Source organism: Hirundo rustica, chromosome 4, assembly GCF_015227805.2.
Source record: "Hirundo rustica isolate bHirRus1 chromosome 4, bHirRus1.pri.v3, whole genome shotgun sequence".
Lineage (NCBI taxonomy): Eukaryota > Metazoa > Chordata > Aves > Passeriformes > Hirundinidae > Hirundo > Hirundo rustica.
Genome location: NC_053453.1, coordinates 20,021,333 through 20,047,257, shown reverse-complemented (window position 1 = coordinate 20,047,257; position 25,925 = coordinate 20,021,333). Strand labels below are relative to the sequence as shown.

Sequence of the window (25,925 nt, the reverse complement as noted above, 5' to 3'; positions counted from 1 at the left end):
CATCTAACAACAGCTTTTAGCCATATCTTTATTCAAGTTCGTAATGGTTCAAGAGCAACTTTCCATTTTGTAGTCATTCTGGCCGTTCAGTAAATAGAGGTGGCAATACAAAGCCCATGCTGAAGCTCTGATAAATTCTGGTTGTGTGGTGCTCAAGGCTTGACCTGTTTGTGGTGTTAAAATATCAAGACTGCACCACCACTTGAAGGAGAGTGATGGCCATATCCAACCTTAAACCTAGCGCTGCCAAGTCGCACCAAACCGCATGGTAAGTCAGGTGGATGTGGTGCTTAGACACATGGTTTAGTGGTGAACATGGTGATGCTAATTTAGTGGTTGGACTCTGTGATCTGGGAGGTATTTTCCAGCCTTAGTGATTCTATGAGTCTATGTCCCTAAGTGACACATTTATAGGTCTTTTAAATGCCTCCAGAGATTGTGACTTAACCAGTTGCCTGGGCAGCCTGTTCCAATGCTTGACAAACCTTCCTGTGAAGAAATATTTCCCAGTATCTAATCTGAACCTCCCCTGGCACAAATGGAGGCCTTTTCCTCTCTCCCTCTTGCTTGCTAATTGTGAGAAGAGACCAACCCCCACCTCACTACAACCTCCTTTTTGGTAGTTGTAGAGAGTACTGGGATCTCCCCTGAGCCTTTATTTCTCCAGACTGAACACCCTCAGCCACTCCTCATCAGACGTGTACTCCCGACCCTTCACCAGCTCTGTTGCCCTTCTCTGAATACTCTCCAGTATCTCAATGTCTTTCTTGAAGATTCACCATAGTCCTCCTTTTGTTCTGAATATATTTTTAGAAATATTTTTATTGTCTTTTATAGCAGTAGCCAGATATAATGATATTTGTCATTCTGCTTACGTCACTACCCCTGTGAGGGAAAAGGCAATATTAACCACCTTGCTTTTTTGCTCCACAAAATAGGTGTTCCTGTCATCCACTGCAACTGAGTACAGCTCTTTTACTATTGAACTAAACAAGCCTGTAAAAAAGGACTTGGTCCTTGATCAAACCCAAGAAAATCTGTACGTGATGACCACAGACAAGGTAACATGTCCTGCTTGCATTAAGGACCCAGGCCTCTTTCACTTTCTCTGCAACTTAACCTGAGATTTGTAAATTTTCCAGTTGTTCCTGTAAATTGCCCTATTTGTTGGGACTCCCCTTACTCTGTGTGTATGAAGACCTTTCTCAAGTCTAAGCTGATGGACTTGTGACTTGGAGAACTGTAATATCCATGATGCTTAGCAACTGGGAATGGGAAGTGAGTTCCCCTCTGGGGCTGTCATCCAGGGTCTGTGAGAGGGATGAAGTGGAGATGTTTGGCACCAGCAGGCCTCAGGGTCAGGCAGTCCTAGCACTCAGTGTGGGGTGCCCGTGGGTGCTGGAGCTGCCATCAGATCTTTTCAAGGGCACTTCAGGACTCAGGATGCTGGTGGCTGGCGTGCTCACACTGACTCGTCTGTAAAGCCACCAGCAGGTTTTGTGTGTCTTAGTGTCAAGAATTAAGAAGCAATGGAGAGAATTATATATTTGGGAAACATTTTCATTCAAGCTTCTGCTAGGGGTGAGTACAGTAGGAAAAGTCCAGCTTCACTAGGAAAGGCACAGGCAATCTCTTCTAGACCCCCTTTTTGCTGTAAGGTGAAGGCACAATGGGTGTCTGTAAAAAAAGGGAGGGAAAAAAGCAAGTAGAAGATGAGAGGGATGCCAGATTTCTCCTCCACCCCCAGGGGTAACCCTCTTCTGACATATTTCTTTGTGGAGGCTGGAGCTGCCAGCCACAGACACTTTGTTCAGCATCTCTCCAGGACAAGGTGGGTGACAGGCTGTGACCATCTGCAGCCCTGCCAGTGACATGGAATGCAACATGGGAAATGCTCCACACCACTAACACAGGGAGAATGAGGGGGCTGTGAAAGGAGAGTATTTGGGAAGACAGTGCAAGCAGAATGTTTTCTGACTGTTTTATAAAAGAATTAATATAAATTCCTGCTGCAGGAATGTTATAGCCTAGCTGGAGGTTTTTAGGCTAGGAACAACATTGGAAAAGATGCCAGAAAAACAACTGATAAAGCATTTAATAATATGACAGTGTGAGAGAAGGTTTTTTGTTTTTTTGTTTTTTGGTTTTTTGGGCTTTTTTTGGTGGTTTTTTGTTTGTTTGTTTTGTTTGTTTTCTTTTGTTTTGTTTTGTTTTTTTTTTTGAGTTGCTGATAATTCTCATTTGGCTTCTGTTCAGATTTGGACCACAACTCCAAGCTTCAACACCCACAAAACTCTGGGTGGCCCTGGCCCCCCAGTTGACAAATTGGCACATTATGTAAAAGCCCTGAGATCTGCACCAGGCCACTGTGTGTGCTGCTGAGCAGTGTAAAGGATAGCAGCTTTCTGGTAACAGTCAGCTTGAGTTGGTAGAATTTAGAAAGACAGCGGACAACTTTTTTTGAGAGAAAACCTGCAAAAAAAAATCATTCAATTACTATGAAAGATTTAAATTTAGAATGCAGCAAATTTCTGCAGAAGAAAGCATATTACTTAAATCTTTTCCAAGTAGCTCTCACAGACACTGCAGTTCCTGAATAATGTGAATAATAGTTTTCTTTTACAAAACCTGTTTAGCTTAAATATGAATAGCTTAAGTTGGGAGCTCTGTAATGGCATTGCATTACTGTCATCTCCAGGAGTTAATTACAGTGAGCAGTCCCACCCACTTTTAGAAGCAGATAGACAGGAGGAGAATGGAGGCCTTTAGAGCCGGGAGAAACAAAGTGACATAAGCGAGGGGGGAAGAATAAATGATGAAACATGTACTTCTGGGTTAGGCATGGCTATGGATCGTGGGGATAGAGATATAAGAACCCTGATTTGGGAGTTTTAATGGTTAAAGGTAAACAATAAAGAACAACTGGCTGCACTGACAGGCATGCACGCTGCTGAGCTACCTGGCAGATGCAGACTGCCCTAGCATTTAGAAATTAATTGCTTGGGCTCTGTGAGCACTTGAGCAAAGTGGAAGTGGTAATGTGGTAGGTGATAGCTTCTTTAAGAAGAAATCATATCAAAAAACTGCAGGCAAAAACAATACAGAGGTTAAGATTCATGGTCAGAATCAAGCTCTTCCTTTCCTGTTTCACTTTTCTCCCTTCTTTTCTCCCAGCTTCTGCTGTGGTGCCAGTAGTAGTGGGGGTTTTGAGCAAATGCTTTCAGCAGTAAGTCCCCTGTGCTCCTCAGTCTTGAACAGAGAGCAGGAGAAACTCCTTGCACCTTCTTGTGGGACTTGGAGAGGAGCTTAGCACCCCTGTGCTGCTCATGCTGGTGCATGTACATCACAGTGTACATCACCGGTAGCATCCCAGATTCCTTAAGGTACTTAATGTACTTGGAGGAAAGCAGGAGTCTGTGGCAGTCACTTACCATGATCAAGCGTGTTTGCTTGTTTTAGTTTTTAACACTTTTTTGATTTAGAGTACCAACTTGAAAAGCTCTAAAATTAATTTATTTGCATTTTGAAATTGGCTGTTAAAGGAGCTGGGGTTTTGGGTTTGGTTTTGGTTTGGAGGGGTTTTTTGTCATTAAGGTCATACAAAACCTGCAGAGATGACAATCTCTAGGGCTTGTTCATGCCTGCCAGAATTGTGAAACAAATATTTTATCACTAAAAATAAAAGTCACTCACTGGATATTAAATTACTTATGTATACCTGTTAGTAAAAGAGTGCCAGTAACACAGCTCCAGTTAGCTAAAAAGAAGAGAATGCTGAAAAGGTAAACCCCTGTATTAATAAAGGAAAGAAAATTGCACAATATTGACATTTTCCTTAAAGGATTCATTTTCTTTACCTCTCCAAATACAAAGAAAAGGCTAAACTCAGACTGTCAAAGTAACTTCGTAATTGCCAGTGAGATGAGACTGGCCTTACATTAAAATGAGACTATAAGAAAGCCTGCATCTCAGAGTTTCGGTTTCTACACTTTTTGTGTTCTTTAAAAGTAAAATGTAGTCATAAACTGGAAGATGTATGTCCTGTTTTCCTCTTGCATCATTGCAGCAGCATAGCTACAAGGAATGGCTCTTCTTTCTGTGCACCAGAGAAAATGTTGTTTATTCTCTACACCAAAGGAAATCAAAAGCAGAAGCTGTATATTTACTGGGGGAATAAGACATGAGAATTGATGATGTTCTTTTCCCTGCTGCTTTCTATCATAATTATTTCCATTTTATTTAGTGAATATATTCCATGGTGGAAGGTTATGCATGGAGAAATGCAGTAACCCAAAGTGCCCTGGCTCTCTCACACTTGCAGATTTTCTGGAATGCCTTCTGGCTGGAAGTGCATTTCCAAACAATTTCACCTCCATGGTAGTGATAGGGAGGGGAGAATATTCTGTTTAAAAAATTATCTAGCCAGTACCAAGTTAGCCTTTTGAAAGTATTCGCCCTGCAGTAGCTGCTTCTTGAATTCAGAGCATCGCTGATGCAGTTTCTGTCCTGAGGTGCAGATTTCCACAACTAATATAACTGGAGGAACTGAAAAGCTCAATTTTTGTAAGACTTGCTCGTAATTCTTGATTATGACATTACTTTGAAGACACATTAGATAATACTGGAGTGGGTTGTTAGGTTTTCCTTGCTTTTTGGTTTTCCAGGTGTACCGATTACCTGTGCAGGACTGCCACAAATACTCGGACTGTGAGAAGTGTGCCCAGGCGAGGGACCCGTACTGCGGCTGGTGCGTGAGGGAGGGCAGGTGAGTGCTGCACCCCTGCTCCGTGCAGGCAGTGGAACTGCTCAGGTTTTGATGTGTGCTCTGGGTGACTGCTTGGCGTGGGGATCCCAGCTCGTTGTACTCAGCCTTACACTCCTGACAGGCATTTAATTTTATCACGCAGGCATTGATATCAATATTCCGTGCACACAAAAAAAGTCCCCGTTGACTTCTTCAGATTTGATTAGTTTGGGAAAATATATACTTTTCTGCTGGTACTGAGAATGATTATACATCTTCTAACTGTATGTTTTATCACTCTTTCAACATGTTTTCCCAGAAAATAAAAAAAACATGCTCCTTATTTCAAATTCAGAAACTATAGCATATATTTTAAGTACATCAGGAAAGTGTAAAAAAGAACGTAAAAGAAAAAACTGTTCTGTGTCTAAAATAGAGTGTATAGCTGAAATGCTGGTTTTACATAAACATCATCTATCAAGACATGTAGCTAAAGGGAACTCTCACCTACCTGTAGAAGAGCAGAAAGTGGCATTTTGCTGACTATCTGCAGAGGTTCACTGGATGAATATTCAAGCACATGTAAACTAGGACAGCACTGAAAGCCCCGGAATGTCTCTTCTTTACACTGCATTGATTAGAGTGCTGAGAGGGAAGAGCAGTCCTGCAGTTCTCTTTTTGACTGCTAAATTAATTAACCCCTTGGCATGAGTGGTTGGGAATTCGTGATTCTGACTTCTTGCTGTTGGAACAAAGGGGCTGTTTAATTATAATATGCAGATGAATTTCAGGCTTCTAGTTTTCTGCCTGAAAACGTGAACTATCACATTAGGTTACCTATCAGCCTGATGTAGCATAATATGGAGCACTGCAGAGGAACTTATGTGGTGCATGCAGGTTTATGTAATATACTCTAACTCTTTCAGCCTGGGGTTTCAGTTGCTGTGGATGAAACCTGAGAATTTGGAATGTAACCTCAAACTCCTCCTGGGCTGCCAGAGTTGAAGGCTTTGGCATATATCATAAAAAAGGCAATTTTCCTTAGATTTCCCTTCAGGTTTCTGATATGACCACTGACCTCAATATCTCAAAATATTAATGGTGTCTGAGAACAGGCAAACATGAATTTTCACAATTTGCTAGTGCTTATTTCCAAAGGGGAGAAAAAAAGTGCTTCATTTCCAAGTTTCAGTTCTGTCTCATGATCACACACGGCACTTAGTAGTGTGTTTAGGGATATGCTATGTGAAATGTTGACTCTGTATGTAAATGATTTGTTTAAAGGAGGTTTGACAGATCTGTGCAACAGCTGCACTGTGTTTAAGCTCCTGATGAGTTAATAGTCAACTTTTTGCTACAGCAGACAGAGATCCTACAGCATTTTCTCTTAAACTTTGCATAGAATGGAAAGAATACATGTGAGACTGTCCCCACCTCAATAAGCTTTTGTAGCCGCATGCAGCTTCTGTACTGCAGCATTTCTTCCTGTACTTGAGCTGGGAAGATCTTCCAGTGTTTTTGGTGAGGCTGCACAACTGCTCTTGTCTTCCCATAATTGTAACCCTGCCTTGGCAGGGAGAGGTCTTAAATAGTGGCAGGAGTTAATGAAAACATTCCCTGCAAAATAACATTTCTAGTGGGTGCTGTGGTTACACAGAAGTTCTCCACAGGCTTGTGTGCCCCCAGCAATACTTCTCTGTTGCATCTGGCTCTCTTGGGTGTTGTCTTACCAGTGGCAACACATAGGTGTCTGCTATTTGACCTGCAGAAAAAAACAGTCTGTGCCCTCTCATTCAGGATGTTGTTATATATCGCTATGAAGATTATCAGCTTGATTTGAGATGGTTCCACTGCCCTATGGTTCCTGTGCTGTCACTGCTGTCACTGTATGGATTTGGGTTGTCTAATTCAAGGTGCTGTCCAAAATAGTGTAGACACTTGCTTTTGACATGTCAAACCATCAGTTGTAATTACACCACTTACTCTGTTAAAAATTCTCTAATAGCAACCCCACTAGAAAATATTAAAGCAAATTTGTAGTAATCGTATGTTGTAATTTCGGTCTCTAATCATGAACTTGTTGCTTAGTTCAGAGAAAGCAGAGTCCAGCTATAATGCTGCTTTGGGTTTTGTTCCTTTTTATTTCAGGTGCACAAAGAAGGCTGACTGTGGAACAGCTGATAAGGAAAACCACTGGCTGTGGAGTCCAAGTGGCACATGTGTGACTATCATTAGTGCAGACCCTCTAAATATGAGCCGCAGAGCTCCTGCTAAGGTATAACAGGAAAATGCTTTTGCACACTGATATGAGTACCAGAAAGATGAATGTCTGCATTTCTTTACGCACAGTGGAGACCAGGAACAGGAGTATCTCAGTCTCTGTCATTTCTCACAGTGCTCTTTCTTGCCTACTGTTCTTTCAGGTTGAGTTCATGTTTTTGACCTTTGTAAACCAAAGTGATGCACTAGTATGGATGATAAAGCACTTACACTTACCTGAATATTATTAAAGTGTTGCACAGTGTTGTATAACCTATAAAAAAGTAATTGGTGGGGAGATTTCATGCTGCCCTTTCAGCTTACTTGAGCATGAACTTAAGTAAGCAGTGAAGCCAGAAGCTGTTGCTTTAAAATCAGCAGTGGATTTGCCTACACAGCAAAGTCTGTCTGTGTACATGGAGAAGGCAAATTCAGCATGCAAAATGGCTCGGTGGCAGCAAAACTGCAAAACTGAGTTTTTGGAGTGTGATCAGGGTGTGATCATAGCTTGCTCTAATTCCAAATGGAGCATGCCAATATGGACTAAGTGCTTCCCGGGGGTGTTCAGCAAGTAAAATCAATAAAATGGCTTTTAATTCCTCATAATCAGAAATAAAGAAACTTTCTTTCAAGTCACTTCAATTCCATTTCTAAATGATGTAAACAATGTTGTGTTAAGGCCATTTCAATGTTGAATGAAAATATTAGTAGAGTATAACTGGTTTCAGTGAGAAGGGGATAATTGTCTTTTCTACTGGCAATACAAAATGGAAAAAGTTAAACTGTATAATTAACGCACTTGAAACAGTAAGTCAAGAACAGCATCCCAAATTTCAGCTGAATTGCTCTTTCTTTCCTTGTTAAGTTTTACCAGCTTATTTTACTTTTATTTCTCAAGTGCTTTCTTTTCTCTGAGGAGGCTGACATCTCACCACCACTCAGAAATCCTTCTCCAGTATTGGATTTTTTGCATTTACATGGGGTCTTGAGGAAGCACCCTCACTGAATCCTTTTCATGTTCATCCCTTTCAAACTCCGCCATTTCCAGCCTGTCCAGCTCTGCTTTCATTATTCACTCAGAAAACCTAAGGTTAATGTAATAATAATTAATTTTGTCATGGTTTAAGTGTTAACCACTCTGTTTACTATTGCTAAACTGCATGCTGAGGACAAGAATAAAAGGTTTTGGATGTGTCTTTATGGACAATTTTGTTCTGATCTAATGCATTGACAGCACAAAGGTTTTTGTATCGATCTTATTCAACGAAGACCCAGCTTGGAAAAATTGGTGGAAGTTTAAGAAGAAAAGACTTCCAAATGGAAAGCAGTAAAAATTGAAAAGGAGAGCCATGTTCTGTGATGCTAGCTAAAATATCCACCTTTGAAATTGAAATTTTCCAAATCTTACTGGATCTTAGCTCATTTCTTCCAAATATTTTACACTTTTAAAATTTTGTTTTCAGGTGGAACTGACTGTAAGTCCACTACCAACTTTGACTGAGAGTGACAAGGTTTGCTGTACCTTTGGTGAAACAGTGCATTCTGCTCAAGTGAAAGAAGGGGTTATTATCTGTGATCCCCCTGATATAATTCCTCCAACACCAAAATATCAAGGTAAAGAAATATTGCTACCCTACATGGATAGTAGGAGAAAAGAACACAGACTGCTGTTTCTAATGTTATGCTCTTATATGAGGTGCCTACGAGGTGGGGTTTTTCCTCTTTCAGTCCTTTTCCCCAAACACTCTGTTGCTGAGCTGTCAGTTTGTTCCAACCTTTTCTGTTGATATATTTACAAGCTGTAGCATTCCCAGTGCTTCTGCTGGGAACCTGAAACAGTAGCTTGGTAGAGACATAGCCATGGAGTCAGAGAGATGCTATTCTGTGTCCCAAACAAACAAAACCCAGTTACTCTAACCTAAGCCCAAGCACTCTGACTTGTGAGGACAGAGGAGATTTATACCTGCTTCAGCTATGATACAATTTGTGTCTGACTTCTTAGTTTTGCTCTGGTCAACAGTGCTTCAGTGGTTTTTTCCTGGTTTGTGTTACAAAGCTATCCTTTCTAGCATCCAGCCTTCTGCCTCTTCTTCTGTATGTACTCCCACTTCTGCAGCAGTAACCCTGATGGAAAAATACTTCATCACATAATTAAAGACTGCATAATTGTTCTGAACCACTGATTATAGGCCTAAGGTCTGTTGCCAGCCATAATTCTGTGCAATTTCCTAGACAGTGCTTTGTTCATGTTTTAATTCATACATCTTGATGCATAAACACACAGAATGAAACTCCTTGATACGCTGTTTATTATGTATCAAGTTTAAAAATCTGAAGAGAAATTACAAGCAAAAAACATGTGCTCTTACAGCTTGCAGACATACCTCTGAGGATAAATCTTTTATATGTATTATAACAGTCATGAACTGTCAAAGTGGTACTTTGAGGCACTTTTTAAGATAAGTTTCAATTCTCTTGAGGCTGAAACAGGTAAAAATCTAATTTTAGTTGCAAGGAGAGTAATTACATTAAAATCTCACTATTGAATTTTACACAAGTTGGGGTATGTCACAGTATCAGATTCTGCTAAGTGTTAAAGCAGCACTGTTATTCAGGGCCAATTCACATTCCCTAAATATTTTGTTAAGCAGGACATAAAGCAATGGAGTTGATAAATGTGATATCTTGATATCATCCAGCATTAAATGTAAGACTAGAAGTCTGTCAGGGAAGGCATTAGAGTAAACAAGTAATTTAGAAATAATACGACCTTCTGAGTTGGTTGCACATCTGAAAGGATGTTCACAAGTAATATTAGGGTGCTCAGAAACTCAGCAGACAGCAGGAGAAGGCAGGCTGCTACAAGCATTCACAGAACCACAGAATTTTTAGGGGCAGGAAGGACATGGGGAAGTTACCCAGTGTAACCCCCTTGCTAAAGCAGGTTTACCTAAAGCAGATTGCACAGCATCTCGTCCAGGTGGGTTTTGACTGTCTCCAGAGAAGGAGACTGCACAACCTCTCTGGGCAGCCTGTTCCAGTGCTCTGTCACCCTCAAAGTAAAGATGTTTGACTTCCTCTTCAGATGGACCCTCCTCTGCCGCAGTTTGTTGCCCTTGCTCCTTATTCTGTTTGAGCAGAGCCTGACCCTATCCTTCTGACACCTGCCCTTAAGATATTTGTATGCATGGTATTTATATATTCCTGACAGTCCCGAGCCATCCAGTTACCGTTAAGAAGCCCTACTGAAGTTAGAAAAGTCTGGGTTACTTTGGTTGTGGTTGGTTGGTTCCAAGAGGAATTTCTAGGAAGGATGCCATTTCTCAGTCCTGTTAGGAAATCCCCCATCATTCCTGTGAGTCTGAAATATTCAAGGGGACCCAGTGCAGGCAGAGGTAACTTCCAGCCAAGCAGCTGATGGTCTTCCAAGAACCTGTTCAAGGAAAGCAGAGTTTGAAATTGCTCAATAGCTTGTGAAATGGCTTTTCATAAGAGCTTAATGATTTCTGCAAAAGGTATTTCAAACAGTTTCACTCTTTAGTAATAATCCAGACAAGAAGTACATTTGTGGAGAAATCATGTATGGCAAACTGAAACTCACAAGTGCCTGTGCTAACTGTTGCAGGTGCTGTTGGGCATTAACCACAAAGATCACTTGCTTGAATTCACAAAACCACATTCTTAATTCACAAATGAAAGAAGTAATTTTACATGCAGGCATATTCATATTTAAGAAAACGTTTTATTTAAAATGACTGTTCTTGTGCCAGTTTCATCTGTGTTCAATTATGTCCTTTCTCAGTTTTCCTTCTCCTTCTAGACTTTAAAATTCTAACATGATGATAGCACCACTGAAATACACTTCCATAAAACAAAGCTGTTCTTTTATTTTGCTTCTTCCCTTTTTTCTCTCTCCTTTTCTTTGGAGAACCGTGTGCTGAAAAATTTTGTAAAGATGAAAAAGACAAAACAGAACTTAGAGACTTAAAGTCATGAGATCCAGAGTGTCAACAGTATAGTTAAATATTTGCATATGTCCTGTAAAGTAGTAAAACTGTTATCATTGTATCATTCAGCTCAAGAGCTGAAGAATTCAACAACCACTTGGATAATTTTTTTTTTTTCCTTTTGTGATAGATCATGTTTCAGTTCCACTTCAGTTAACCTTTGAAAAGAACAAGATTTTTTTTGCATCACATACTTACCCTTTTTATGACTGTGAAGAAGCAATGAATCTTATTGAAAATCAGCCGTAAGTATTTCAGCTTAAATGTTTAGGTCCTGTAGCATGGTGTGTTAGGTAACTGGCACATAATTACTCAATCATTTCATAATTAAGCCTTTGGCACTCAAAATTTTCCAGTGTCCAAATTCTTTTTCTTACATTTTGCTGGAGTTTAAAAATGGTTGAAGGGCACCTGGTGAGCCAGCAACATAAAGCATGGAATAGAAATATTCATGGCACATATAATTAATGCCAATTCATTGTGTTGCCATTTCTGTAGCTGCTAATTTGTCTGCAGGTGAGCAGCATGCACATCTGCATGCCTACTTGTTCCCTGTAATGATAGTTTGGTGCTTTGGGTTGCAGTTCATTCAAATAGAGCAGGTGCAGCCAGCCCAAACCCTTCCTTCAACCTTATGTATGAAGGTTGATCAAAATCACATCCAGTCCTCTCAGGCTTGATCTCAATGTTTTTGCAAATGCTATGTTTTTCTGATCCTTGGTCAAATATTTATTTAAGGGATAAAATAGCTTTTTGGGGTTCTTGAAGTGTGCTTACAAAGTTTTGAGCTTAATACAGTAAGGACACTCTAACAGACTGATCCACCGTCCATGAATAAATATGAAATTTCATTTACTTTTCTTGTTAGTGGGGGAAAATTTGTCATGACTACCGTGTTATATTTGTAGATGCTATTCCTGTGCAAGCAATAGATGGAATTGCCAGTGGGACTGGAAGAGACATATCTGTGAAGAGTCCTCTTCAGTACAAGATGTGATTAAACAAAATATGGTAATGTTTAAAAATAAGGTTATTAGGTTTTTTATTAGAACACTTCAATATTTTGTATGCTGGATCTCTCATATCAGTTGGTTGAATTAGAGATATGAAAATGAATCTAAAGTTAACTCCAGAAGTGTGAGGTGGGGTTTTTTTTTAGTGACAGTGCGGGGGTGGGAATTTAAGGGTGTGATTGAGGCGGGGCAGTGAGACTGAATAACTCCTGAAAGGATATTTCTGTTCCTTTTACTATTTTGCTTCAATGGGAGGAACGAGATTTCAAGGCAGGGAGAGATAATCACCCGCAGCTTTGACATACGTTGCAGTCATTTTTAGCATGTCTAATTTGAAAGGGTGTAATCAAATCTGTCACTGTATTTTAAGCATGAAGTTCTTCAGAACAATCATTCTATTGTCCAAAGGCCATTGGAGCTTGTTGTGATAAGACTTTTTATTTGTAATAACGTATAAAATGTTTTTCTCCCCAGGAAGAAGAATGCCCACAGTTTCTAAACCCTGACCCTTCAATAATACCTATGGAGTACCAAACAACTGTGTATTTTGAGGGAAAACATCTCGATTATTATCGGGTAAGCAGATTAATTCAAAGCTAGCTGTTATTTGAATGCCTCTTAAATTGCATCCACATCCCTAAACTAAAGCATTAGTTCATGTGCCTTGGAGATCCTGTTTGTAATTAAAAAAAAGAAAAGAGCTACACATTCAAATGTATTCAATATTGGTTACTGTGGTAGAGTCATCACCAAGAGAGAATCAGAACTGGAGAAAATACTCTAACTACTAAAATGGAGGGGGCATTTTAAAGAATGTAATTTGGACCTATTAAAACACTGGATAATTATTTTTCATGTAATGAAATGAGAGGAGAGGTAGGAATTATGAATGTTTCACATCTTTTTCTAATTAAATATTTGTAGGTTTTGTTGCTATTCTTCTAGAATGACATCACCCTGTGTGCTTAATTCAGTTTTCACCTTTCAAACACAAAAATGCACTCAGACATTTAATGTTTCTTAGTTTGGATAAAATAATCTTTCTCTTTTGTGTGTGTGTGTGTGTGACATCAGAAGATCAGGTATTTTCTCACCCATAGCAAAGGTTTCTCTTTCTTCGTACTTGCTGCCAGAAAATAAATTGCAAAGCTTCTAAGTCAGATAGACCCCAGGCTTTTAATTGCTTTATAGTCTAGACAATGCATAAAATTTTATTTTTAGTTGGATAAAAATGAAGCTTAAAAACCATTTTTAGGTGATAGCTCAAGTATTGTTATCAGTTTCTATTCATTGTTTCTGTGTTGTCTTTCTATAAATGTGACTTGATGATAGATACACTGGGGAGTGCATCGATTTCTTTAACTACTGGCCATTTATCAAGGGAAAGAAGGCTCTTCTTTTTGAATTTTTTTTTTTTTTCCTTTTTCAATTTGAAGTACTGTATAGCTTCTAAATTCCTTCTATCACCTTTGCTACTCCTGCCAAGGGATGGAAAAGGGTCAACAGGCCTGAAGAGTAGCAATGTAAGAAGGGTATTCAAAGAAGTGCAAAAAGCACGCTGTAAGCACTATATAAAGACCAAGGTGTGTTTCACTACTATAGACATATATGAAAACTGTGCTATAAAAATATATGTTCAAAAAAAAAAGTTCTGTTTGAAGACCATAAAATATATGCAGACAGTGAAATGCAAATTTGGTGAATTTGGTCTGTTCTCCAAGATGCCAGAACTGGTCCCTGGTAGGATGTCTGACTGTGTGCAACATGTGGCACACAACGCATCTCCTAAACCCACAGCTCTCCTTTGAAAAATTGAATAGTGTTCTAGAGATTATACTTGTATTTCTTTTGTTTAACATTGTGAAGAGCTGTTTTTCTGCCCAAGAGGAAAATCATTTCCTGCTCCCTTGATATAACTAGAAAAGCCCTTTCTCTCTCTAGAGAAATTCAGAGCAGATGCATAAACTAGATGTGCTGAATTTGACTTCTAGTGGACCCTTGTCCTCCAAGGAGAAACAGCAGCAGGAATGCAAAAACTACTTCATCTAGTTTATTATTCTGTGAATAAGCACTTTAATCTTTCTGAGCTACTGTTAACAAAAAGGGAATGGAGAAAAGGCTGCTGGGGTTTTTTAATTGCATGAGATATCAGTTGCGTTTAATAAATGCAAAGACACATCCTGTGCATTAAATACTTTGTCATGGGTAGCAATGTTTAACAGTTTGCCTACAGAATGTATTTGTTTAATTTGGAACTGGGAAGGCTTACGAGGAGTTTGAGTGTCTGTAAGAAGTCAAGGTGAATGCATAGTCCCAAAACTGGAAAGATGCTGGAGAGCAATGAGTGTCAAATGATGTCAGAGTAATTTTTCTTGGGAGGGAGTATTGTGCAAATGTCATCTCTGTCATGGGATCAGCTCCATATGTCCTGGTACAAAGGTGCGTTTTTAAGTCAAAACAAGAATGCCTTTAGTGACAGGACTGCAACAGATACACACAGTGACTACAGCTGTATACATAGGCCTTTGGTATATGTGATAACAGAAATAAGGTATGAAATAGTTGTAATCATAGAGGCACTCACGCCTGTGGGGTCATGCTATGTGAAGCAGTAACTTTGATGACTGAAAGTTCATTTGAATGAAGGGCATAACTTACAGTCAGCCTTTGGTAAACATTTCATGGAAAACAGGGTGCTCAGGAGAAGACGTGGATGGATATTTTGTAGGGGTTGGCCCACAGCCCAAATGCTAAATAGCATTTGGCTTCTCATGTGGAACAATTTTGCCATAGGATATGCTGGGCATTACAGCATCTTTGAAGCTAGCAGTCATGCAGCTATGAGCACATTTAAGGTCTCTATTGATTAGGACATTGGTATATTCATTTTCCTCCTATTTTCCTTGCCTAAATTCTTGCTTAGAAAAAGCAAAAAATTAAATGTTGTGATGTCACTTTGAACTACAGGTTCTATTATCTTGGTTCAATCTGTTTTACTTAAAGGGGTGTTGCACAGCCAGCCTTGCTGTGGGTGACTAAGTGCACTATCTAACACTGTGCATATAAGTATCTTCGTCTCTAGGTGGAGAGGAACATTGAAGGGCTTAGTGAATAGGAGAGGTAAATGGCTTAAAAAACTACTGTTGCAGAACTATATCAAAACTGATTTCTATACTGGAAGTATGGAAACTGCTATACTTCCACTGAGGGTAGAAGTATAAGCTCACACATTTTTTGAGCTGCTCTTAACATTTAAATGTTTAAAGTACGAAGAATAAGTCTCCTCATGATTCCCTTCCACTGAAGGGAAATAGCCTAAAAGAGGAGGAGCTGCTGACTGTTTTTCTGCCCCTCCTTCCTCTGAATGAATTTCAGTAGGAAGGAGAGATAAATCCAGATAAATGTTGTCAATCTTCTGGGAATAGCCCTATCCAGGACAGGCGGAGGGAGGGAAGTTTAGTACTGATCAGTCATATTGCATGCAATTTCTGAGAGGCATTCTCCAGCTGAGTCCTTGAAAGATTGGCACAGTAGGAGAGACAGATGTGCTGACATCAAGATAACCTTATTAGCTCGCCAAAGATTTTCGTTAAAAGTAATTTCCCATTTGAATTTGTCTTTGTCATGTGTGTCTGATGTTTAACCTGCTTCCTGGTGTTTGGTACACATCACTTGCACCAAAACTACCGACTGTGAGCTCTGTTGCCTTCTGCTCAAGAGCCTGGTGTAGCAGCTCCTGACTTCAGTGCACTCCAGGTATCAGCTGTCACACATACTAAAGCTCCCAAAGCCTGCTGTTAAGCATGTGGGAAAGCCTTAATAGGAGCAGCAGAATTTGAACACTTTTGAAAAACAGATGTTATAATAAAATATGTGGGGCAAGGAAAACAAGGCAGCATTCCTATTAAAAGTATTTGTAAGGACATGCTTTAAAACTTGGACTCTAAAGGTGTTTTCTGTAAGGCAGAATGGGCTGTAAATTTTCAGACACAGCTTTTCAGAGCTCAGTCAGTATCTCATTTTCTATATGTAGCTTCTAGAAGGAAGAAGTAAAAGGTTTGTTTTCTTCTATAAAATAACCACTGAGAGCTCGAGTCAGATCCTTTATCTGGTAAAAACCTGTTGTCCTCCTCAGCCCCAAACCTTGGTGGGCTGCCCAAGCTGTCACAGTGAAGGTGCAGTAGGAAAGATTTCCACTGCATTAATTAGATAAACCTAGTGACCCAGGAGTTTCCTGTGATTCCAACATTGAAGAAAAAGCTACAAATAAAAAGGGTAAGATGCTTATACACAAGACTTAAAAATTATAGCAGGAGACAATGTGCTTAACCTTTGGAGCAGAAAAGAGAAATTGATTAACCATTATTTTTTTTGCCATGTGCACTCCAAGAGTCAGAAAGGTCTGGTCAAAACCAGACTGGTTCTTTACATCCACAGTGAAGTTCTCAAGTTCAGCAAGGCCACTGAGAAGGTCCTGCCCCTGGGTCATTGCAGAGTGGAGGTTGAATGGATTGAGAGTAGCCCTGTGGAGAAGGACTTGAGAATGAAACATTAGATGTGGGTCAGCAATGTGCACTTGCAGCCCAAAAAGCCAATAGTATCCGGGGCTGCATCAAAAGTAGTGTGGCCAGCAGGTTATGGTCAAGGGATTTATCTTCCTCCAGTCCACTCTCCTGAAACTTCAGCTGGACTAGAGGATCCAGCTCTGGGATTCCCTGTACAAGAAAGATGTGGACCTGTTGGAATGGGTCCAGACAAGAGACATGGAAATGATCAGAGAGAGAATGAGACAGAGTTGAGGTGGTTCAGCATGTAGAAAGCTCCTGAGAGTGGAGGAGAGATTTTTGTGGACTTCCAATATATAAAGGGGGCTTATAAGAAAGATGGGGAGAGATATTTTATCAGGCCCTGTAGGGTCAGAAAAAGGGGCAACATTTTTTAGGGTGAAAGAGGGTAGTTTTAGGTAAGGAAGAAATCTTTTGCAATGAGGATGGCGAGAGACTGGAACAGGTTGCCTGAGAAACTTGTGTGTACCCCATCCCTAGAAATGGGCAAGTGTTACCCTGGTTTTTCTGAGTTTCTTTATTAGCCTTTTGATTTTCATAAATGGAGTCAGATCTTTTAGTTATTGTACAATATTAAGAGCAGTTTTCTACCTTTCTCACAGATGTAATATAAACAAATCCTTTGGTTTTCATTCTCTGTCCTTTGTTTGCGTATTTCTAACCTGAAAACAATTGTAACTGACAATTGGTCTGGCCACTGAGGCTGAGGGGTGGAAACCCCAAAAAGCCAATCTTCTGCTAGACCCACAAATGTATAAAAAGTAAAAATAAACAAAGCTGGGAGCTGGATCGGAAGAACCTCTGCGAAAATCTCTTGTCTGCATGTGACTGCTTTGTGTGTCTCGGTGACAGGCAAGGCCAGGTTTTATGGGGCTTTGAACAACCTGCTCTAGGGAAAGATGTCCCTGCCTATGTCAGGATTGTGGGACAAGATGGTCTCTGAAGGTCCCTTCCAACCCTTTGAAGGTCCCTTCCAATACTTTTTGTGATTCTGTAAAGGTAAAGGTTGTCTTGTCCCCAAGTCAGTTGTAATTTCATAAGTCTTTGTGACTGATACAGCTGGTTTATAGCTGCACAGAAAATTTGGCTTAACAGACACCAGCTCAACCAGCCTAGCTCGAAGTAAACAAGTCCCTGAACACAACAACAAGTCAGATTCAAACCCAAACAGGACCTCAGCCAACCCCTTTGAAGCACAAATACACCTATAACATTGGCCAGTGAGCTAAGCAGAGTTGAAACCCTTAACCAAACATGTCTATAAGCACAAGGAATTTTAAAGCTCTAGAGAAGGAGCTGGCAGACAATAAACGTGGGCTGTTGCTGCAGGATCTTAGTATGTTAATGTCACATCCCTGCCTCCAACTGCACAGCAACAAGTCTTTACCAACATTACTGTCTAAAGATATGCTTGCCACTCACTTCTTTCTAATATTCTTCTGGCAAAGCTGTTTGCATGTCTGTCCTATGGGCAGGAGAATGGCCCAGCCCAGAAACAATGTCATGGGATGAGGTTTTTAGCCAGCTGAGTTCTTTGACTGAATCACAGAACAGCCAAACAGGGTTTTGTCAGTGCAGTGAAGGTCAGTATGTGCTATGGACTTAAGACAGGAGTCAAAAGATTTAGGATCTAGGGAGAAGAGAGGGGAAGAAGACGTCTAGAAGGTAGGAATATCCTTAAATTAGTTCTGCCAGCAAAGACTGTCCTATGAAAATACAGCTGGAGTTATGGTAAGGCAGGAGGAAGGCAGCAAGAGCTGAGAGATGTTCATTCCAGTTTCCCATGCAACACTTTCATTGATGCTCTGCCCAGAATCCCTACAGAGAAAACCTTTAAGGGCAGAACTCACACAGCTCCGTTAATAACACATCTGATGTGTGAAGCCATCCAGTATTCACATGTCAGCTTTTTCTTATTTCTCCCTAAAAGAGAGTGCTATATGTAATCTTGAACTTCTTGGTGTGCCTACCATGAATGAATGTTGGAGGAGTGCAGTGAAGTCACAGATTGCTCTGGCTCAGGTTCTCACTAACATTGCTTTAGAAGATGACTGTAACCAGTTAGCCTTCTCCATTTGGATTTGATTACCTCCAGTGCTGAACAGGATATCGCCTGGTGATATTTTACTATGCTTGCTGATGCAATACAAATTCTAAATTGAAATTTTCTCATCCTTAGGGTAAAAAATTTATGGTTGGAAACAGCCAATTTGAATTTGAAGCTTCTGTTGATGAGTCAGATGAAGGAAAATTTTCATTCGTGAGTAAAGAGGTAAATGTAAAAATATGATTCACCTACCAAATACTCTTCTAAACTGTTCAAGTAGGCACATGTGTCCAGAATTATACAGGTAATATGTGTTTCCCTCAGACAAGAAAGCCACCTCTAATGGAGATTCTCCTTTGGCAGTAGTAGTCAAAGGCTGCAGTTGTGGCTCAGAGCTCCTGAAGTCTCCCCTCCAAGCCTTCAGTCTTTCACCTTGATTTCTCTACCTGTGTAAACCATGGAATTATTGAAGTGTCTCTGGAGGAATTTGAGACCACTACCGTTTTATTCTTCACTTTTTATGCAATCTAGTGAGATCATTGAAGATAAAATGCAAGAATTTCAGTGCTCTCCCTCTCCACATTCCAATTCATTATCTTTCCCATGTTGTATCTGTAAAGATGGGAATGGTAAAAATGGTAACAATATGCTGTTGCCTGGCTACCTAGTAGTTATGCTTCTTTCACTCTTGCTTGTTTTACTGAGAAAAGAAATAATATTTTAAAAATAGTCTATTTTCTAAACTCCAAGTTTGACTCACAAATGTTATGCTGACTTTAAACTTTATGTCTTACAAGCTCACTAACTAATTTTGAGAATTAATGAGCATTTATGCATCAACTGTGCCTAGCACAAAGCATTCGCTTTATCAAGCCCCTGTATTTTTATTGTTCTTCTTGTTTCCCAGCAATTATCATTGCTGCTCTTTCAGCATGAGCAGAAGCTCATGTCTTGGAGCATGTGAACCTTGTGATTTGGCTGTAAAATTAGGAGTTTGCACTGTAAAAGATGCAAGAGATTTCCCCTCCATGTGGTGCGAGTCTGCTGTGCCCACAGAAGTAATGGGGCCAGATGGTGTGGGAAGGGAGAACTCAGCAGGGTCAGCAGCTATACTTACTGCCTCTGAACAGCACTTTTGCTGCTTTGATACTTATAACCAAATGTAAATTAAATTAATGAAAAGCGAATATTCAGATATCGCTGTCCCTTGGTACTTGAAAATTCTGATGGTGAAGGATTAGCTTCATTAAAACATTTTTCCATAAATCTATCTGCCCAAGATGAAGAAAGGCCATAAGGCTGGGGAGAGTTTCTAAAACCTTCACAGGTCTGATTATTGAGAATTATATGAAATGCATGAAATTAACCTTGCCAAATGAAGGTATAAATATCTCTATTATGTCATCTTTTCTAGTTCTCCTATAGTGCAAATGAGACCCTACAACTCAACTTATCCATAAAAACAGATAAGGTCAAGATTGACAGCAAACTAATGGGTAAGTATGAAATATGGGATTAAAGGGAGATTAATTACAGTAAGCAGAAATCTATTCCTTCATAAATTGGAGTCTTGTTAATAAGGATGTTTGTAGCTTTTACTGGTTTGAGTGAAACAATTAAATCTGACAGATCAAAAGTCATTCATATTAAACTAATGCATTAAACATCTGTGTTGTCAGCAAGTTTGCCAGTGACACCAAGCTGTGTGATGCAGCTGACACGCTGGAGAGGAGGAATGGCATCCAGAGGGACCTTGGTGGGCATGAGAGCTGGGCCTGTGCAAACCTCATGAGGACCAACAGGGTCAAGCGCAGGGTCCTGCATGTGGGTTGGGGAAATCCCAAACACAAATACAAGCTGGAGTATGAAGGGATTGAGAGCAGTCCTGCAGGGCATGAAAAGCATCCAGCAGTGTGTGGGTGCGGGCCAGAAAGCCAGTCACATCCCGGGCTGGATCAAAAGCAGCGTGGCCAGCAGCGCCAGGGAGGGGATCCTCCCCCCCTGCTCCGCTCTCATGACACCCCATCTGGGGCGCTGCATCCAGCTCTGGGCCTGCCCCACGAGAACCACATGGACCCGTTGGGACGAGGACAGAGTAGGAAGGGCCATGAAGATGATCAGAGGGCTGGAGCACCTCTCCCATGACGAAAGGTTGGGAGAGTTGGGGTTATTCGGCCTGGAGAAGAGAAGGTTCCAGGGAGACTATATTGCAATTTTTCAGTACTTAAAGGTCATTTATAAAAAGGATAAGGACAAACTTTTTTGCAGAGACTGTTGCAATAGAACAAGGGATAATGGTTTTACACTGAAAGAGGGTAGATTTACAGACGAGATATAAGGAAGAAGTTTTTTACAGTGAAGCTGGTGCAACTGGCACAGGTTGCTGAGCTCCTTTCAGCTGGGGTAGAGTTAATTTCATAGTGGCTAAGACAGGACTATGTTGTGGATACCAGAGAGATGGTAGATGCCTGTGCCTGGAAATATTGAGGTTCAGACTGGGTGGGCCTCTGTGTAGAATCAAAGACTCGCAGAATATCCTGAGTTGGAAGGGACCCACAAGGATCATCAAGTCCAAGGATCATCAAGTGCAACTCCTGGCTGTACCCAGGACAATCTCAAAAATCGCTTCATCTAGTTGAAGATGTCCCTGATCATTGCAGAGATTTGGACCAGGTGACCTTTAAAGGTCTCTTCCAACCCAAAATATTCTGATTTTATGATTCTATAGTTTTCAAGATTGCTTTTGCTCTGAAGTGCAACCCTAATAGCAAAGCTTCCCAGTTCATACTTAAGTATGAAAATTAAATACTTAAGTATTTTGATTTTTTCTTTCAAAAACCTTTTCCCTTCCTCAATGAACATTCCTCATCAAAGAGCAGAAAGAAGATCCTTGTCACAGCCACTCATATGGACTCCACCTGAAATCTCATCTCTTAGCCGTGTCTCAGTTCAGACAGGTTCTGCAGTCCCTGTGTCAGCTGGCAATCAAGAAAACAGAAACATTCAGTGTGTTTTCAGCTCATTACTCTATTCATTTATTTCTATTTAAAAATAAATTAAAATTATAGTACAAAGACTTTATGTCTGATAAAAATCTCTTTATGAATATAAATTTCATTTGTTTTCAACATACCATAATGAAGCAATTATGTCTGTAAGCCTAGTCCTGAGCTAAGAAAGCTCCTTTAAAATCCATGGAGCAGTATCTAGGAGCTGAGACCTCCCTTACACATCTTTGGACTGACATTTAAGGTAGAATATTGCAAAAACTATGAGGCAACCCTCTTGTTACTTTCATGATGGGTCAACATCAGGAAAATAATAGTACCCAAGTAATTTCCTCTGCAGAATAAATCTTCAGACCATATTTTTCCAATTGCACAACATTTAAATTCATTCCCTTTCATATTGGCAGCATGAACTATGGTTTTAGAAGATTTTCCTTATGGTTCTGTGTGCAGTGTTAAAAGACTTAAAAGAAGACCTGGCATGAATGTTACGGGGAGGTCATATTACAATCTCACACTGTCTTAATTTCCATTCCAAAGGTTGTCATGTTTAAAACAGCCGAGTTTTGACCAAATATTCCCAACATCTTTTTTCCAAGTCAGGGGAAAACATTAAAAACAAAATAAAACAAAAAAAAAAGCTGAATTATTAAAGAAATTTTATTATTCAAATTGAAATATAGAATATTTCCAAGAAGGGAATTGAAAAATTATCAACAGATGTCTCTTTTTAGTATAAAAGGGATTTTTTTAAATCCAAATTCTTTCTGACTTTCACACTCCCTTGCCACATGAAATCCAGAGTGTAATGTGTTTTTATGCACCTTGAAAAGAATTGGCTTTGGGTATATGGCTGCTGCTGAGAAGCACCTTTGAACCTGCCAGTGAAAGAACCTTTTCTTTGTATGACACTTAGTGAATACTAAGTTATGATAGCATTTTTACATCTCAAGCCATCAGGGGTTCTGAACAGTGTGAAATCCAATATATCCCTTTTATCCTTTGTCCCTTTTATCGATGATATCACAGCTGGTTTCTCAAGGTGATAGATAAGAGTCTGAATCTAATGAGTAACTTGCTGCTGGTACATATAATGAGCTGATCAGTGAAAAAGGGGAGTGGTTAGTACTTTAAGGCTGTGGCTTTCTTCATTGCATTTGTGCAAGTGGATGTGAGGGACATCAAGACTTTACAGTGCTGACATTTTTTACTGAGGGGTGGAATCAGAATCCCTGTCCAGCCAATGAAGCATAATAAAGTAATTCAGTAAACATATTCCCATGCTGTACCTGGCGGCCATGTGGTTGCCTGGGTGGGAAATGCGAGTTTTAGGAAGCCAAGGGGAAGATTTGCTCAACAAAGGTAAGAAAGGGTTAAAATCAGGCTTCATCATTGCATTAACTATTCATTGTAAGGGAAAGAAAAAAAAACCAAAAAAACCCTGTTATTATCTGAAAGACTAACTGTGAAACTGAGTGCTGAGGGTTTTAAACATACAGCATTTAGAGAAAAACTGCCTGTATGGGATTACATATCCTGCAAAAAGCTAGCCAAGATTTGGGCATCTGCAATATTGTTCACGCCTAGCAGGGGAATAAGGCCACTTCTGAAAAAATGATGGAAAACTAGCATTCTTGTTTTACTTTTTCTTTTCTCTAGAAATCTGACATGGTGGTCTCTTGGAAATAGATTTCTAAAGCTACTTCTGCTGCTGTTATCTGGGAAGATACCAAGTGCATTGAAATGTTACTGACTGGAGGGTGGCTCTCCCAATGTCTTTTTTAGCGTCCTGCTCCTCTGAGAGTAAAAGCTTGTTTCAAATAGAGGCTTTTTATGGCCTTTACTATGTGCATCTCAAAAGGATTTACTTTTGTCCACATATGTTTACTTCCCTTTATTTCCTGCATCTTTAAGTATGAACCTTGTTTAAAAAAAAATCCAATGTCACTAAGGCTACTATTTCTTGAGACTTAATGAAGGGAAGGGGAAGATGTTGAGTCTCTATCTTGTATACCCCCTTCCCACCTGTAAGTGCATTTAAAAGAGCACAGGAGGAAATCTAGAAAGCTTTCAGCTGTTCTGGTAAGTTAAGTTGATTTACAAGACTCAAAAAGTACCAGAGCCTCAGTGGCAGAGGGTAAGAGGCTGTGTGGCCAGAAATACAGGGCAGCAAAGCGTAGAGAGAAGCAGGGGAAAAAGAAGGAGCAGAAAAGCAGGCAGCAGGATGTTTTCCTCTTTACAATAATCATCTCACCTGTCCAGGGAGGCACAGCACTCACATGCTGGGTAATCTGAGCAACTTGCACACTTTGCCTAGAGAAACGTGTGGCATCTTTTCAGTCTGTTTTCTTCTGGGCTAGTTCTCAACTGCATCTCCATGTGTTTTTTTGCAAGCCCAGGCTCTCCTTACAGTCTTGAACCACCGAGATATGTCTCAAATCTTTGCATCTATTTGGGAAAATTAGTTTTATTTGGCGACTGTGCATCATGATAGAGATTGATGGGGCCCAAAACAAGCTTAGTGTCTGGGACAGTTGGTCTCTGCTTCATGAGCAAGAGAGGTATGACTATCAGACTTGATTTCTTGGCTCAGAAAAGCTAGAACTAAACCCCACTACAGAAGGAATAAGGTATACATTAGGATGACAGTTCAAGACAAAAGGGAAAACTAAAGAAAACAGAGAAGAATGAAGAAATCCAGAGGTATTAACTTGAACAAAGGTTAACATTTTATTAAGTGTTAACTTTCTATTTGGTTCAGGCATAAGTGATGATCATGAAAAGTTCCAAATGTCCTGGAAGCAACCTACAAAGGCAGCTCTCTTCCTTTAATCCTGCAACTGGCAGAAGTCACATGCCAGCTGATGTCCACCCCTACTGACACCCATGCAGAGTCTCTACCTTCCATATCTGACTTGGGATGCTCCAGGAGGACCTGATGTTTGAATTAATCTTTGAACAGTTGTATGTGTTATTGAGCTTAGTCAAAGTAAGGATTCTGTCCTTGAATGTTTTGACAGTGCCTGAGTGACAAAAATATATTTACAGAGTAGTCATACTCTGCCATGGATAAATGTCAGGTTTTTTCCACAGAAGAAAAATAAATTTTTCTCTCAGCATCATTCAGGGGTTAAGTACAGACTGTACATACTACTCACACAACTCCACTGAACTTTATACAGAGGGTTAGTTTTCCTTCCTAAAGGACACTGGATATCCTTGAAACAGGGAGAAATGTCTGAATATGTTTGCTGTTCATCTTTCAGTGACTCTGTACAACTGCTCCTATGGACGAAGCGACTGCAGCTTGTGCCTTGCTGCTCCTCCTGAATATAAGTGTGTCTGGTGTGAAGAAGATGGCAAGCCCAGCAAGTGTGTTTATGAAAAGCTCTGTCACACTCCCCCCACTGACACGTGTCCTCCTCCAGAAATCACTCGTGTAAGATTGCTTTTTTTCTGTCCCTACCAGTGTAATATTTTTCACAAGAAAGCAGCCAAGCAAGCTCATACTGAAAGGCAGGTTTTTTGGGTTTTTTCCTGGGGTGTTAACGAAGCCTCCGAAATAGCTGAAAGGAAATAATGTCAGTAGTGATGTTTGTGAGCGATTTGTAAAGACTCAAAATAAGAAACTGAATGTAGTCTTTGAGCCTCCTTGTTTTTCAAGCCTTGTCCTTGTTGTATCAGAAGCCAGGGTAGCCGTGCATGCTTAAAACATGGCATTTGAGTCTTGCATTCTTAGCATGGATATTTTTCTCTCATAAAGTCCTTTCTACCTGAAATGAGTCTGTAAGAGAGGTTTCCTTTTCCTGGAAGTACAAGTACATAACAGGCTTATTTACAGACTTCAAGTTAGACATTTAAATAGTATTTAATAATGGAGCAGATTGTTTCTGCATCACAAATTTTTTTCCAGATGTCAGTGATATTTTTCAGTCCACATGACCTTCAAGCCCAGGGTTGTAGGAACTGAATGTGAGAAGTCAGAGAGACCAAATGTGCACCTGACTTACTCTGCAGTTGCAGCACGGCAGGTCAGGGAAGACTATTGTCCACAATGGTGGATCAGCAGGCAAAGAAAGTCATAAATCCATGTCCTTTTCAGAATCCTTTTCAGGAACAAGCCAAATGCTGCTTTTATGGGCATAATTGTTGAGAAAAGAGTGATACATGCTTCCACTGGACAAATCTGAATTGCTTCAGCAAGTGGTATCAGTACTTTGAAACTCAGACACACTGATGAGAACACATCCCAAACCATCACAAAATGTGGTAACTGTACAAC

At 40.1% G+C, this 25,925-nt stretch overlaps 1 protein-coding gene across 8 annotated transcripts in view; it reads left to right on the top strand.

Moving 5' to 3' along the window:
- The window catches only part of PLXNB2 (plexin B2), a 255,615-nt gene that overhangs the window by 178,497 nt on the left and 51,193 nt on the right, over positions 1–25,925 (top strand). For all 8 annotated transcript variants that reach the window (XM_040061703.2, XM_040061707.2, XM_040061705.2 and 5 more), the window contains 10 exons: positions 939–1,061; positions 4,665–4,765; positions 6,893–7,019; positions 8,467–8,617; positions 11,141–11,255; positions 11,919–12,021; positions 12,498–12,599; positions 18,768–18,860; positions 20,050–20,131; positions 24,910–25,082. In XM_040061703.2, the coding sequence (XP_039917637.1) occupies positions 939–1,061; positions 4,665–4,765; positions 6,893–7,019; positions 8,467–8,617; positions 11,141–11,255; positions 11,919–12,021; positions 12,498–12,599; positions 18,768–18,860; positions 20,050–20,131; positions 24,910–25,082 (1,170 nt within the window). The remainder of the gene's footprint in view (positions 1–938; positions 1,062–4,664; positions 4,766–6,892; positions 7,020–8,466; positions 8,618–11,140; positions 11,256–11,918; positions 12,022–12,497; positions 12,600–18,767; positions 18,861–20,049; positions 20,132–24,909; positions 25,083–25,925) is intronic.